Raw genomic sequence first — 14,441 nt, 5'->3', positions numbered from 1 at the left:
TCGTGCCAACCCAAAGGTGCAATTTTACAAATCAAGGGTTGTTCTCATCCCTCCCACCCCCTCTAAAGCAGATGGGTCAGACAAATTGTCCTTCCTCAGTTATTCCAACTGGCTACCAACAGCCTGCTGCTCACCTTTCATGTGTCAGCATGATCTTATAAGCAAGAAGTTCCCTTCATTCAACATCTTCTAAGTTGGCCACAATATTATTTTTGTAGGACTGAAGCGTTTTAGGAGAGAGGGGAAATTGTTTTCTTCCAAGAGACCGACCACTTTTGGCAATGTTCACCAGAGTGGCTAAGCTTTTTTCCAAGCACTGTTTTCTCACAGAGTCATGCTCTGCCAGCTGATAAAACAGTCACAAGTATCTGGAACTTCAAGGCTTGTATTCAGAAAACAAGGAAGCCATGGAAAAGCCAAAACACCATGCTGTACCAAAGCAGGCAGATTATCTGCATCTTGTAAGAATTTAAAGAGATTTACATGTGATCGTTAAAGCCAGAGCCTTACTAAAATTGGCCTTCACCCAGAAGTATTTGAGATTAAGGCAGCAACCAGCCTACCAGAGTCATCAATATTCTCAGTGAATCAAGACTCCCTGAAAGCATCAGAGGCATTTCATGATCTACACAAAGACAGTGACAAAAGCAAGAGTTCATCAAGTTCCTTGGTTCATGCATGTGACTTTATAAGTGGTTCACATCCCTTTCCTCACATTTTGTCACTCTGTGCATTAAGCTAAGTCAAAAACACGCTAGAGAAACTTACAGTGAAAGCAAGTAGAGCCTAAGTCATGATCTTGGGTATCCTCTTGAAGTCAAGTCATATCCTGAGTCTCAGTTGTATGTATCAGTTGCTGATATCACCAAAGGAAGTAAACAAAGCAGCAACAGACCTTTCTTGGAGCAAGAAAACAAAGTAGGGCACATGCCGTGTTTCAGTAAGCACCAACTCCTTGCCCAATGCTATGCAGATGCAGACTTGAATTGAGTTTGGTTTTATATCTCAAAAGCACAGCCAATACTTAGTAAACATCACTAGCTGTTTTTGTTGCCTCATAACTTCTCATGTGTCAAGATCCAGGTTCCACAACACAAGGAGACAGGAAAAGAGAAAAAGGAGCAGTTTATCTGGATTAAAAAAAAAATCGCATCTGACGTTGTTTTATCTTATGATCGGAGTAATTAATATTCTCTACCCTCTCTTGCTCTGTGCCCACCTTTGTCTAGTTTGAAGGACTTCTTCTAAGAGCAGCTTATGCAACTGCAGGATGTAGTATGGGGCTCATGAATCTCAGGTAGCTACAAGTAAGTTACAAGAGTATATAAAAATAGCAGTTTACTATTCATTAAGTGAAATGCAGTTTTACAGTCCATCGTGTGAGCTTCAATGAATATTTGAAGCGAAATTTTAGGCCGCTTATTTTTTTTTTTTTTAAATGAAGGTTCTGGCTTAATGTTTAAAGGGTTTTACTACCCAAACAATATTTACAGTTGAAGCTGCCACACAACAGTCCAAGTTAGTGAAACGTGCTATTATGTTTTTAAACTCTGTATAAACAAACACCTTCCACTTATTAACAGAATGTAAAGCACATGCATGTTATCTCATACATTATCAACAATAGTGGAACATGACAAGGCAAAACAGGGAGAAAAGTTAAATGAGAGAATTTCCTTATCTAATATTATTTTCTGCAGATAATTAGAGAAGAGTTGAAAATCCTCAAAATCCAAGAGGGGACAAATTAAGACACCAAAGGCAGCCATGAGTAAATGCTTACCTTTGTGTACAGTAACAAGCTAACAGCTACAGAGACAAAGTCCCTGGAGGAACTCCAACAGAGGGGAAATTACACATCAGCTCTTTTAAGCAAACACTTGAGTCATATCTGTGTAGTTGATGATAAACTATGTCACTGATGACTCTGTGACTCTGAAGTCAACAAAACTTCTTATTAGAAAGTTACTTTTAAGTCCTGTTGGTAGGACTTTTACTGGAATCCCCCGTAGCTTGCACACCTCTACATTTAGCCACATTTAGGTATATGCAGTATTTTGCAAAAAGCTTAAATAGAAAAACATGTTTGGTTAGACTATCATATAAGCCTTTCCACACCAGAACTTCCCAATTTGTGCTTTAATCCAGCATTTACACCTGACATGACAGATCACATCCTCTAAAAGAATACTGAACAGTTAATAGCATCAGAAGAACTTTTAAAAACCACCATCTTCATCAATCTAGTACTTTGTTTTAGTAGGCTCTTTGACTTATGAAAACTTTACCAATACCCAAACTGAGGTTGACACCCAGCACCTGACTTTCCCTCAGGAACTGCCCCACACACATCCAGGAGGACTTGCCCATTTCCATGTTCCTTATGCCAGAGGATCTGCTAAGTCAAGCTCCAAAAAGCTACAGTAACATCCATTCTCACAAGTAGGTTTCTTACATTCACTATGAATAAACTACAGAACTTCACCCAGCACACCTTCCTCATTTTGAGATGCAATTGCTTTCCTGTTGCACTGACCAAGGAAATGAGCATCTTCCCAGCTTACTGCAGCATTCCTGCCTTGGTGACAGAAGGGACAATTGTACTAGCATCAAGAAACACTCAGTTACCAGTAGGTAACTGTACCAGTAGGATTAGTGAATTTCAGTAGAGAAACCTATAATCTTAGGCAGAATTCAGAATGTTCTGAAAAATCAGTTTTATCTAATGGCTCTTTGCATAAGGGACTGACAAACACTGTATCCTCTTCAACACAACCCTGACTTCATATATACTAAACTTCAATTGGTAGATACAAAATAAGCCCATTACTTGACCAGTTGTAGTACTACAATCATTGTAACAAATATAACCAGGTCATGAGTGTGGTAGCTGCTAATTATGTTTCACACTTTGCGTTACTTTCATGAATTGTGAACCAAAAATGCTGATTAAGAAGCCAGAACTCCAGTAGTCATTTTACCAAAGCACTGCCTTACACTCAAAACTATATCTGATATTTTTACTAGTCTTCAGTAAAGCTTGTTCAGGGTGGTAGTTTTTCTTGCAGGGAGAAGGGAAATGACATGTTTGAGCATGAAGTTCTTACTGGAGGTAATATGACATTCAAATACTTCACGGGAGCCTCTAGCCTTAAACAAAACCAAAACCAACAAACTAAACCTGAATACTAGCTAACCTGTAACTAGCAAGAAGATAAATCAAGCAGTCCTTCTCAGGCATGTTAAGACAGTACCACACAATCACCTGGCACGCAAAGCCTACAGTGCTTATTTTCTATCTATCCTTCTCCAAACTTTATCTCCATCCTATATGGAGTGTACTATACGTATATGTGTAGAGCTATCAATACAGTATAATTTGGCTCCAGGGACTGAGAGGGAAAATCTGTTTAAGAACTGCTAAAGTCCACTCAACATATCTAAGGTGGTTTTGTTTTTGCAAGTATAAAAGGCAGCATCTCAAGCTGCCACAGATTAATTGTGACAAAAAAGGCAAAGGGACAGCTGGATTGAAATGGGGTTTCCCTCCCAGTGACATAAATAACTTATCTTGCATGTTCTCCCTCATGAAAAAAGAACGAGCTACATTTAACATGCTAATTCTTACATAAAGAAACAGAAATAGCCTAACATCTACCACACTACCCTGTAAACAGGGTATCTGACACTAAATATTTTTCCTAGTTAATGGTTGCAAACCAGCTACAATTAGCACCATGTGAAACTTAATTCCCCCTATGGGGGGACATGGGAAAAACTTCTGGTCCATATTTATTTAATGTAACCTCATCATAAGACTGAGGTCTTTAATACCACATAGACACCAGAACAGCACATTGACTCCAAACTCAGCCTTATGAAATGCGATTATCTTTGCTATTCATTAGTGCAAAGCTAGCCCATTAGCAAGGAATTAGTCAGGAATTACTAATTTTAAGTGAAAGACAGCTACATACTGAGGTTAGCACCAGGATAATCTAATTCAAGAACAACGCTCAAGAGCAAATTAGGGAAAGGGTAAAATTCCCCCAGATCTCTCATCCGATTTTCAGCAGCCAGAACCAGAAAAGCAAGTACTACCTCTTCTTAACAGGAATTCCTACACAGAAACTGTGAGAGGTTGCTTGTGTTTCCATGCTTCACATCAGTACCTACAGCTGTATCCAGCACCTGTATGCATTGCCAAAGCACGAATTTCTCAGGACAGCCTCTTCCTGAATCTCAACCGCAGCTCCTTGGAGATCTTTCTTTCCACAAACTATTATGACCTACAAATGATTTTAGGTTTTTCCTCCTAGTTTTACATTTGTTATATTTACACCTGGAATTATTTATATAATAACAAGAAAAAAAAATCTTGTTCTAGAAGCAGGAAGTAGCCAAAGAAACTGATGTTACACACAGATTGTTCTTACAAAAAGAAAGCATTGAGCTATTTTCCACAGAGTGCCAGACAAAGAGCACAGTCCTTGTGAAAAAAAAAAAAAAAAAGGAATTATCATTAGGGCCTAAAATAATTCCAGTTGCTGAACAAGGTAAGTAGTTAAGCTTAGTAATCTTCCTAAAAACATTGTTTTATACGGTTTGATGGAAGCAACTTAACAACAGGAGTCCCAGTTTAGATGAGAGGCACAATACTACCATCCTGATCTCACTCTTTACTGAGTAAAACCTAAGGCAATTCTCAACAAATCAGACACCTGAAATACCACGCCAGACTGATTTGGAAACATCTCCAAAAAAAAAAAAAAAAGACATGTACTGAGATTTAAAAAAGCAAACAACTTTTGAACTTGCTTTGCTAACTAGTTTAAGTAAAGCTACACCTGTAACAGCAATAATCAGGGTTACTTACAGTTTATAGAACCATCACAGGGAAGGCAGTCGAAATGCAGACCAATCAAGAAGATGCTACCAATAGCTTTGGGTTGTTTTAGTTCTGGCATTTGGATGAGAGAACGGGCAGGTACTTTTAAAAACTCTCCCTGATTTCATTAAGGTTACTCATGTAATTAACCCTACTCATTCAAGCATAATTGCATATATTTATAAACAAAGCTTTTGTTAAAAGTTGGCCTGATATCCACTGTAACTAAAAATAACAATTCACTTCAACAATGGAAGTATAGGTTTTAAACCAAGAATGCTGTAGCAAGTTTCAGGACATTAAGCCAAACATTTCAGAGCCAGAAGTCCTAGACGGTATTTTGGTTTCCAAAGGGGCCCACAAGGATCCCAAATTTGACAGAGGAATGCAGCTTGTCAGCATAGGCTTCATCCACTTTTAAGTATTTCAGAAGGTAGCACTGACCACACTTACAGCAGTGTACATGAACAGTCAGCAGAGTTCACCTTTGTTGCCAAATGAAGACACTTGTTTTGCCTTGGAAAGGTACTCAATTCAAGTATGAAGTTTTAAGAAAAAAAAATGTTAGGCAAGTCCTTCCTGTAAGTTTGAAGCAAAATCTGATAATGAACAGTTTTTGTGTTGCTAGTTTATCTTAGCCATTTTGTGTAAGAATCCAAAAAACTAACAGGTAAATAAGTCACACAAACATTTCAGAGCCACAACACAAGGCTAAGACTTGTATACAGTTTCCTGATGTAGAAAAAAATCAAATACTCAAGTGTGTATAGAAGATGCTTGGCTTCCTCTTCCAGGATCACTATCAGGACAATAAAAACAACAACAGCAAAAGCAAACAAACACCTCCAGAATTAAAACTTGAGTTGTAACCACTCCTGGCTGGCCAACTGATCGCTTCAAAGCAAACTGCCTCAATTTGCACTCAAGACCATGCATTACAACCATAACCTAGGAAAAATAAATAGAAGCATATTTCAGACTGATTTTAAGAAAATAATCCATGAAACTTGGCCCCGACAGAAAGTTTTAAAGCTGGAACTGTCTCTAACAACCATTGCTTACAGATATTTTGGTATTATAATAGATGGTTTTATGCTGGTTTTAGACAAAACGTAAAGCTAATGTTTGTGTGAAGTTACACTCATACCAGAATCATTTACTTGCAACCTTGCGAACAAACCTATTGCTATTTCCACGCTTGGGCCCAAAATAAGACTGTATTGGCTGGTCAAGTTTTTTTGTTTTTTCTTTTTTCCCCCCAGGGGGTGTTTCACCATCTTAAACTCAACTTCACTCTTCATTTAGAGTAGCAGACCTTTGGAAGCCATTACCCTAAGAAACATATTCATAGAATTGTATCACAGAATAACTTGGGTTGGAAGGGACATTAAGAACGCCCAGTTCCAACTCCATGCCATGGGCAGGGTCACCTTCCACTAGATCAGTGGATGTTAATGGGCTAAGTGCTAACACAGTTCATGCATAAAAAGGAAACAATCTTGTTCAAAAACTTCATCGCACTGTTAATCGAATCTTTGACTACTGATTCACAAAAACAACATTTGCAGGATAAGCACAGTGGTTGAATTAGTGCTCTAGCAGAAAACAGAAGCCAGGTACCAGGTCTTGTCAAAACAAAGCATGAAAAAAAAAAAAAAAATCCTCAAGTACTTCACCCTACAAGTACCCTGATCATCTTTTGTCTTCTTATTCTATCCTTATCCTCTTGAAGCTACTAGAAAGGAAACAGCTGAGGAATGCCGCCACTCTTATGCCATGCTTTCCATTGACTGTCATTTCAGGAATGCGTATAGGAAAGTAAAGCAGCTTGGAATGTCTCCACCCACCCAGCAGCATCAGGAGCTGCCCAGCTCACCAGCAGCTCCATAGCCTTGCAGTTGCATCCCAGTTTACACTCCTGTGGTCATCCAGATCAATAAAGATAGATAAATTGTTAAGAACTGATGTAGTAGTTGTTACGTAAGTGTTCTCATATGCTGCGCTTTCTACATGGCATATAGTATGCATTGGTAGTATGGCAGTAATGAGGTAGAGCTCCCAATTTCTTGGTTGCAACAAGTCCCAGAAGTACGTACTCGTGCTATAGTCATCCAGAAATACCACCACACTTGTACATCAAATGTATTTGAATTTGGGGATAAATTGAAGCTTGGTTTTTGAGAGAATTGCAGTGACTATCTTACTAGCCCAAGTAAGATGAGAGAGAGCGAGTGCAAGCATGCATAAAGGCATAAACAAGTACAGGACTGGCCAAGAGCCTGTCAAGCCATCTGTTCCAACTTAAGTTTAGCATGTACCCTTAAGCCTGGAATACAGAGATGTGACTTAAGACTTACAACTGAGGAGCTACTAATGATCTACACTAGCTAGTTCTGTCTGCTAACCTCAGATCTAGCTAATAAATTGAAAATTAGTAATTTGGTAAGCAGCAACCAAATGGTAATCGAGAAGCTTGCTACTATGATGCCAAGATCAAGAAGGCCTCAAACCAAGCATGCTCACATCAGTTTTATTCACACTTATAATTGCACTTATTATCTACTCTTAAAAGCTGCTTTTGATGATTTATCATGAAAAGAATGTTCTAAGATACTGAACATATGCCAGAATGCACACAAAACCATGGATAAAGCTTGAGTGTAAAGGTACTATTAATGCCACAGTGAAATTCACAGCTAGAGACCAGCAGAAGTTGTTCCTGAGCATCAGTGTCAGCAAACACTAAAGCCTTATCATCTGAACGTGTCCTTACACTGAAGGCAGAACTCTTCGTACATGACTCAATAAATGTCAAACAAGGAAATCTGCTTTAAACGCTTCATTACTATGCGCTAGAGTTCATTTGAATTTTCTATTTATGCATAATACCCATAGTGATGAAAACTGTTACAAAACCAGAAATGAAAACCCTGGGTTTAGACTTGACAGAGTTTAAAGAGACCAAGAGACACTTGGAGATAACAAACCTAAAAAGGCAGGAAGATTGCCACTGATTTTCTGCTTGGTATTACAGAAGTAACAATTACTTCAAAAGCAGCATTTAAAATTTCCACTACTATACTTAAAGTATATTATGAAGAATTACATCTTTTCTCTCCTCTTGCCTCCATTTCAAAGGGTAAAAAAAAAAATCTTAGATGACATGATCATTAGAAAGCTAACAAGTACATATTGTAGAATCTGAACCTAGCTACTGTAACTATGGAGAGACAGATCTATGGCCCACACAAGAACCGACTCCAATTACAAAGGGGATTTTAAACAAATATGCCTCTGTAGTCTAATCACCAAGTGAAGTCAAAATTACACTTATTTCAGGACTCATTTTTTGCTATGCTTTGTTGTACAGCTCGAGAATTAAACAAGTCAGGATAACATAATACAAGCTCAACAAATGACTCCAAAATTCTCACTTGTGTATCATCTACAAGAGCTTCTGGGGGCTGCGTGGGTGGGAAGCTGTTCCCCCTCCAGAGAGGGGGAGGTTTAGACATCAGGTTCATCGCCATGCACAAAGCCTTTCTGTGCAAAAGGAAGTTCTCCTACTTGATAATCTCAAAAAAAAAATGAACAGGTTTACCATACACAGCAGTATTTCCACTCCCCAAAAGAAGCAGTGCAGAAGTCATAGCTAGGAGGTTACTAAGATAGCTTTGAGCTATTTCTATACCTTCCTTATCCTTGGATGATGGGTGCTGCTGCTATGATGCAAACACCCTGGAGATTTAAGACTGCAGCAACCTGTTCTTTGCTCTTATGACTTGACGTGCTCTGCATGCTGTGGCCCCAGCTCAAATACATGACCTGTGTTATCATTTGTCAAAAAGGATTCCGGCAGTGCAGCCTTAATACCCTCCATCCAGACCTAAGGCAGAGAGATCCAGTGCTGGTCAAATTTATGTCCCTTTTTCACCTTCTGTTTGAAAGGATGTCATAACAAAGATGACATTGATGCCTACCATAATGATACCCTTTACCACGTCAGGTACTGTGACGATACCGCCAGGAGTCCTGACAGAATTTTTCATATAAACTACCAGGAAGCTTCCTTCAAGGAAGCTACTTCTTACTCACAAAATAAAACCCAAGCACAGGACTCACAGGATATAGTAGGTCAGTGGTAACAGTGAATAGTTCAGATCACTTGTGAATAGTTTCTCAGAATGTCCTCTACTACTGATGGACCAATGCAGAGCACTTATAGCAGTGGCATCAACAAGAGTTTCTATTCAACCCTGCATACTATCAGGCCTCTAAACTGTTGTAAAATTATAAAGTTGACTATTTAACCTGCTTTACATGTACACTTAGTACTCGAAGAGTTACAGAAAAATACTGAAATTTTGCAACAGGAAGAGGGAACAGCCTTTGGGAGACTTTGCTTAATTAAACTCTCCTTGTCCTGAACCAAAAGGTGCACACGCTCTTCATTATGCATTAGGAACTTCTCTTGCTGTTCAGCCTTCAGCAGTGACAACACCTGGAGAACACAATGCCCCCTACACACCAACAGCCAAAACCCTGTCCTTGTGCTCCCCAAGCAAAGCACCGACCAGGCCTGAGAGACATCTTCTGTGCTCTGTGGTGGCACGAGACTGCAGCACCCGCCTCCCTCACGCAGACGGAAGGAGTGCAAACAGCAAGCCACCACCTCCTAGATCTGCGAAGCCTCAAAGGAAGAAGGCAGCTGAGAAGAAAGCCACACGAGTTGTCAAGGCCTGATCCCAGCTGCCTGCTGTATCAGGAGCACGCAGGTACTCACTCTGCAGAGCAGGCCTGCGCTCCCCAGGGAGCTGCACGTGCAGGAAGCGCGGCCTTCCAGGAACCCGGGCACATCCCAGCCCCTCCCCAGCACACGCAGCCTTCCCACGCTGCTGCCCAGAAAGGGTGGGCTCCTCTTTCCTGTACGAAGCTCTGTGCAGCTTTTAGGCCAGCCACTTGCAGTCACTCAGCAGCAAGTCCCAGCCGGGGCGAGCCAAACGCTTCCCCTTGCGTGGAGGGCAAGGGAAGAACATGCAAACCCCGAGGAAGGATAGGTGCTTTGCTTTAAACATTACAGAACTGAATCCCCCTTTTGATAAGTATGCCCCAGAAGGTTTCACTGAAAAACACAGTCTTTTCTGATTTCAAAATATGCCACTTTTCCCCTCTCTGCAGCAGCCATTAATCTGGGAGGCCACAGCTCACCTCTGGGCCCTGTTTTTCTCCAGTCCAATTGTTACTGCAGATAAGACAAGCTGCACTATCTGTACGCTGCATCTCAGCCTGCGTGACAGCTGTCTGGGAATGCACTATTTAACAACATTATCAACTTAGCCTCCAAGTTAATCGAACAGACCTCTGATTTCAGGTTAGACCTTATAAATTTATAAAGGTTTTCTGGTCTCACACACATAATATGTATATAACTTAAGATACTGCAACAGGATGCATAAAAATATCCTGCTGCAATATGCTACACTATGTACATCCTCCCATAGATGGATTAATTGCATATCCACTTTTGTCTTTTTTTTTTTGCTGAAGGCCTAAGCTGGATGTATGCTGAAACAAGTTCTTAAACAAAGAAAACAACGTCCAAATCCAACATTATATACAGGAATAAAAATCACTATCTAACAACAGGCTTTTTCCACAGTTCAAGATTTAACTCAAAGCAACTTAATTGATATGCTTTCAGCTATAATGCACTCAAGTCTGCAGTGAAATAAAATGAAATCACTCACTAACATTGATGAGAGATGAATGAAATGCCTGCATATACCCTCCCTCTTCCTCCTCTGAGCAAAACCAACCCAATTGTATTTTTCCCCCACCATACACAGTAAGGAAAATAATTCTACACAGAGCTTTCTGAAAGTAATGACATCTTACCCCACTGAAATGGGAAGTTCAGCTAATTACTTCAGTAGCAAAGCTTGATGCTCCATTAAAGACAAGATCTGAAGCTCATCAGAATTTCAGGATTAATAGTACTTCCCCCTCAGCATTTCCAACCACCCGGGGTGTGGGAAAAAAAACAAAAACTACACAGCTTAGGCCTTTTCCTATAACTGTTATATATAACTGGGGAAAAAACAAAGGCCAAATAGGAAGAGAATTAAACATTTCATATACTGTCAGACACGCGTTTGTTCTTAATAATTGCGGAAGAAAAGTTAGACGCAAGACAAAAACCTACCCAAACAAGGTAGAGTCACTTTGTCTTTGTGGACAAGTTTATTCCTGTGAAGCAGTAAAACCTACAGGGAATCTGACAAACAAAAAAAACTAACAACAATGCAACAGCAGCCATGGCAGTCTTAAACACAACAGACTTCAACATTATTGACATTTGTCACTCTTCCTGACAGTTCTGACTGAGTAGTTGCTGAAGAGTTTCCTTTGGGAACAGATAAAGCTTTGTTCCATTCTGCAGCCAAATCTGATTAAATGAATCAATGCTATAGGCTGCATAATGTACAATTTGCACCTTTTATATGGCATACTAGAGAAAACATATTGATGATAATAAAGTGAAACCATAACAAAACGGTTGCGGGCAAGGATTTGTTGTTATGTCTGCCCCCCTCCACACCTTTTTTTAAAAAAACATAAGATGCCTGTACTGCCTCAAGAGGATTATCGTTTCACAACTGATCTTCTTATTTGCGTTTAATATCATAAGACCAGAAAAGGCTCTTTGGTATCACTAAGAGCAGGAGAGTGAGCAAGAGTTTTAACAGCGATGTAAATCTTTACCTCTGTTCTCTTAGACTTCACCCTTCCCAACTGCAAACTGACTACAGGTAGAAAGAAGGGGAGAATAACTCCCAAGAAATTTTGCTGCAAGCTTTGCTGCCCACAGCGTCAAACATTTTGAAAACGCTATCTAAATGCCATGGAGAAAAGCAGCACCATTCGTCTCAGGGAGTTAAACCAAACGTCATCCTTCCCTACCAATCACCGGCCCACAGTAACTCACAGACCCATCGACCTAACCAGTTAAGGAATGACTTCCAATACAGAGCTCCCCCCATGCACAAAGCAATCATAACTTGATTCAAAAAGAATAATAAAAAAAAAAAAAGCAACACACTCTGAAAGTGACAGGGTAGCCTGGAGTCAGGTAAGCCTGCTGCAGTAACATTGTGACAGAGTTAACCACAACAGGCAGTCATTCTTCCAGTTCAGTTCACAACTGAAAGTAAACCAGCCCTTTCCACAGCCAAATGAGAGATGACTTACATACAGGAAACAGGGCAGAAAGTAGTAGAAAATTACATCTTATGTTCAGAATTTGGCTCTGTCCTTTCTTACTTCATTACCGTGGGGCAGCTAACGCTTGGAGAAATTCACATCCTCAAAAAATCTGTATGGGGTGGATAAGATGCACTGAATTCGCCACCTCATTTTTGAGAAAAGCACGACATAACCGTGTCCTCACCTAACCATTTGGGGAAGGTTTCTGCTCGATCAACCTACATCTCAACCGTTCTCCTTTTGCTTGAAAAAGTGAACAACTGCTAAACTCAGGAACAAGAAGCCATCCTGTCAAAGACTATGGTTTTTTTGCTTTTTGGACATCCAGTGAACGTAATATCACGTCGAAGCTCTTGGCCTTCTAGAGAAAGAAAAACTATTCAGGCAAACCCGCATTATCTCCGGATTGCCACAGCCTTTCCTTATTTGGCTAACGTTTTGAGATTCCAATCAGACTGCTATGAACTTCAACATGCACAAAGCATCCATTTTGAGGAAACTTCACAGCCAGTTTCCCTTCCATTCCCCCCCCCCCTGCCCCGAGCGCGAGTTCCCTCCGGGCAGCGCCCCCCACGCCCCGCACCCCCCCTCCTTTTTATTTCCCCCCCCCCCTCCCCTCGCCGCAGCCCCACGGCAGAACAAAGCCATCCGGATTCCTTCGGGCTGCTCCCAGCGAACGGCCCGAGCAGCCCCGCAGCCCCGCTCGGCTCCCACACTGCGGCAGGAGCCATGGCTACGGGCAGGAGCCCTCCCGGCACGGTTACAGCAGGAAGCCGCCCCCGGGACCCCGGCCCCATAGGAAGAAGGGGAGGGGAAGGGGGGCGAGACCCCCTTGGGGGAGGCCGCCCCAGCGCTGCGGCCCCCCGGGGGGGGGCACCTGCCCCGTCCCCTGTTCTCCAGCCTCGGGAGGGCCCGGCCGCTGCCCCCTGCCCCGTGTCCCCCCCTCCCCGCCCGCACGGACCTGGTGGAGCGCCGTGAGCCCGTCCACATTGGCGTAGTTGATGTCGGCGCCGCGCTCCAGCAGCCGCAGCACCTCCTCCGTGTCGCCGCTGGAGCAGGCGGCCAGGAAGACGGCGCCGTCGTCGAACTTCACCTTGGTCTTCTTGCGCTTCACCACGGGCGGCTCCAGGTCGGTCTCGGAGCCGATCCAGCGCTTGAGCTGCTCGTTCCGCTTCTGCTTGGCGTCCGCCATCTTCATGCCCCGCTCCCGCCGGGCCCCCTTGGCGGTCGCGGCGCGGCGGATAGGCTTTATACCGCCACGATCCCACAGCGCACCGCGGCCCGCGCTCGCCCTCGCTCGCTCGCGCACCCACCCAGCCGGAGGGCGCGGAGCGGGAGGGAGCCGGAGGGGAGGGGCGGGGCGGCGCCGCCGGCCTCCTTAGCATAATCCCGCGAGATTTCAGCGCCGGGGCAGGGCTGGGGAGAGGAGGAGAAGGGGAGGGGAGCGCGCGGGGCGCGGCCAGTGGCGTCATGGCCGGGGGTGGGGAGGAAGGGGCCTAGAGCCCCCCTCTTCTGGTGGTGTTACGCGAGTTAGAACACACACACACTCCCCATTAGAAGGTGCAGACCCTAAAGTGTACTTCCTCAAGACACGCAACTTCCAGGAAGCGAGCCATGCAGTGCAGTTAGCGCCCTTCCCCGTGCACAGCGTGTTTTCCTGACTGTAAACAATACACGTTTTCGCTTAAATTGAGGCATCTCTGGGGATAAAACGTGGTTTTAATCTCACTGGGAACAAAAAAATAAAGTTTTAATTTCAAGTAATTACAGGAAGCAAAGTATAGCTTGAAAGGGTCACCAAAACCTCACACTCTTCGAATTTTGCATGGTTTGTTCTTTCCTTAATTATAATGTCTCCTTCTTTCGTTACGGTGGGCGGCCACAGAGCCCGCTCTGCCTTCTTATTTCCGTTTTTATCCATAAGAATGTCAGTGGCATTGCACAAGAAGTGATGGTTCAGGTTACGTACCTTTAGCAGTGTGTTCTCACTGGTGCTCTTCACAGCAGATTATCAACTGCAACTGTTTCAGTGGTATTGCTCCCACAGTGGTGTGTGACATGCAGCCCATCGAAAATTTGCAGGAGCAACACAATTGTGGGTGTTTGAAAGACAGTACCTGGTAGACAAGACAAGAGATTTGCCTAAGAAAGTCTTGCAGTCTAAATAGGTGGATGAACAATGACTTGGCATCTAATTAATACATTCTCATTGATGACCCGTGTGTCTACTCAAACATACAGTTTAGGTTCCTGGACCTGATTGTGCATAATCCCCTTCAGAAGTTGTCTT

At 42.5% G+C, this 14,441-nt stretch overlaps 1 protein-coding gene across 7 annotated transcripts in view; it reads right to left on the bottom strand.

The window, feature by feature from the left end:
* PPP1R12A (protein phosphatase 1 regulatory subunit 12A) overlaps positions 1-13,475 on the bottom strand; it is a 124,253-nt gene extending 110,778 nt beyond the window's left edge. For all 7 annotated transcript variants that reach the window (XM_084305965.1, XM_084305966.1, XM_084305960.1 and 4 more), the window contains exon 1: positions 13,113-13,475. In XM_084305965.1, coding sequence (XP_084162091.1) covers positions 13,113-13,349 — 237 coding nt within the window. In that variant the 5' untranslated portion in view covers positions 13,350-13,475. The remainder of the gene's footprint in view (positions 1-13,112) is intronic.
* Positions 13,476-14,441: the final 966 nt, after the last annotated feature.

This window comes from Netta rufina, assembly GCF_964035555.1.
Source record: "Netta rufina genome assembly, chromosome: 1".
In the NCBI taxonomy this organism is placed as follows: Eukaryota; Metazoa; Chordata; class Aves; order Anseriformes; family Anatidae; genus Netta; species Netta rufina.
The sequence above is the reverse complement of the archived record's forward strand: the minus strand, read 5'-3'. Positions and strand labels throughout refer to the sequence as shown.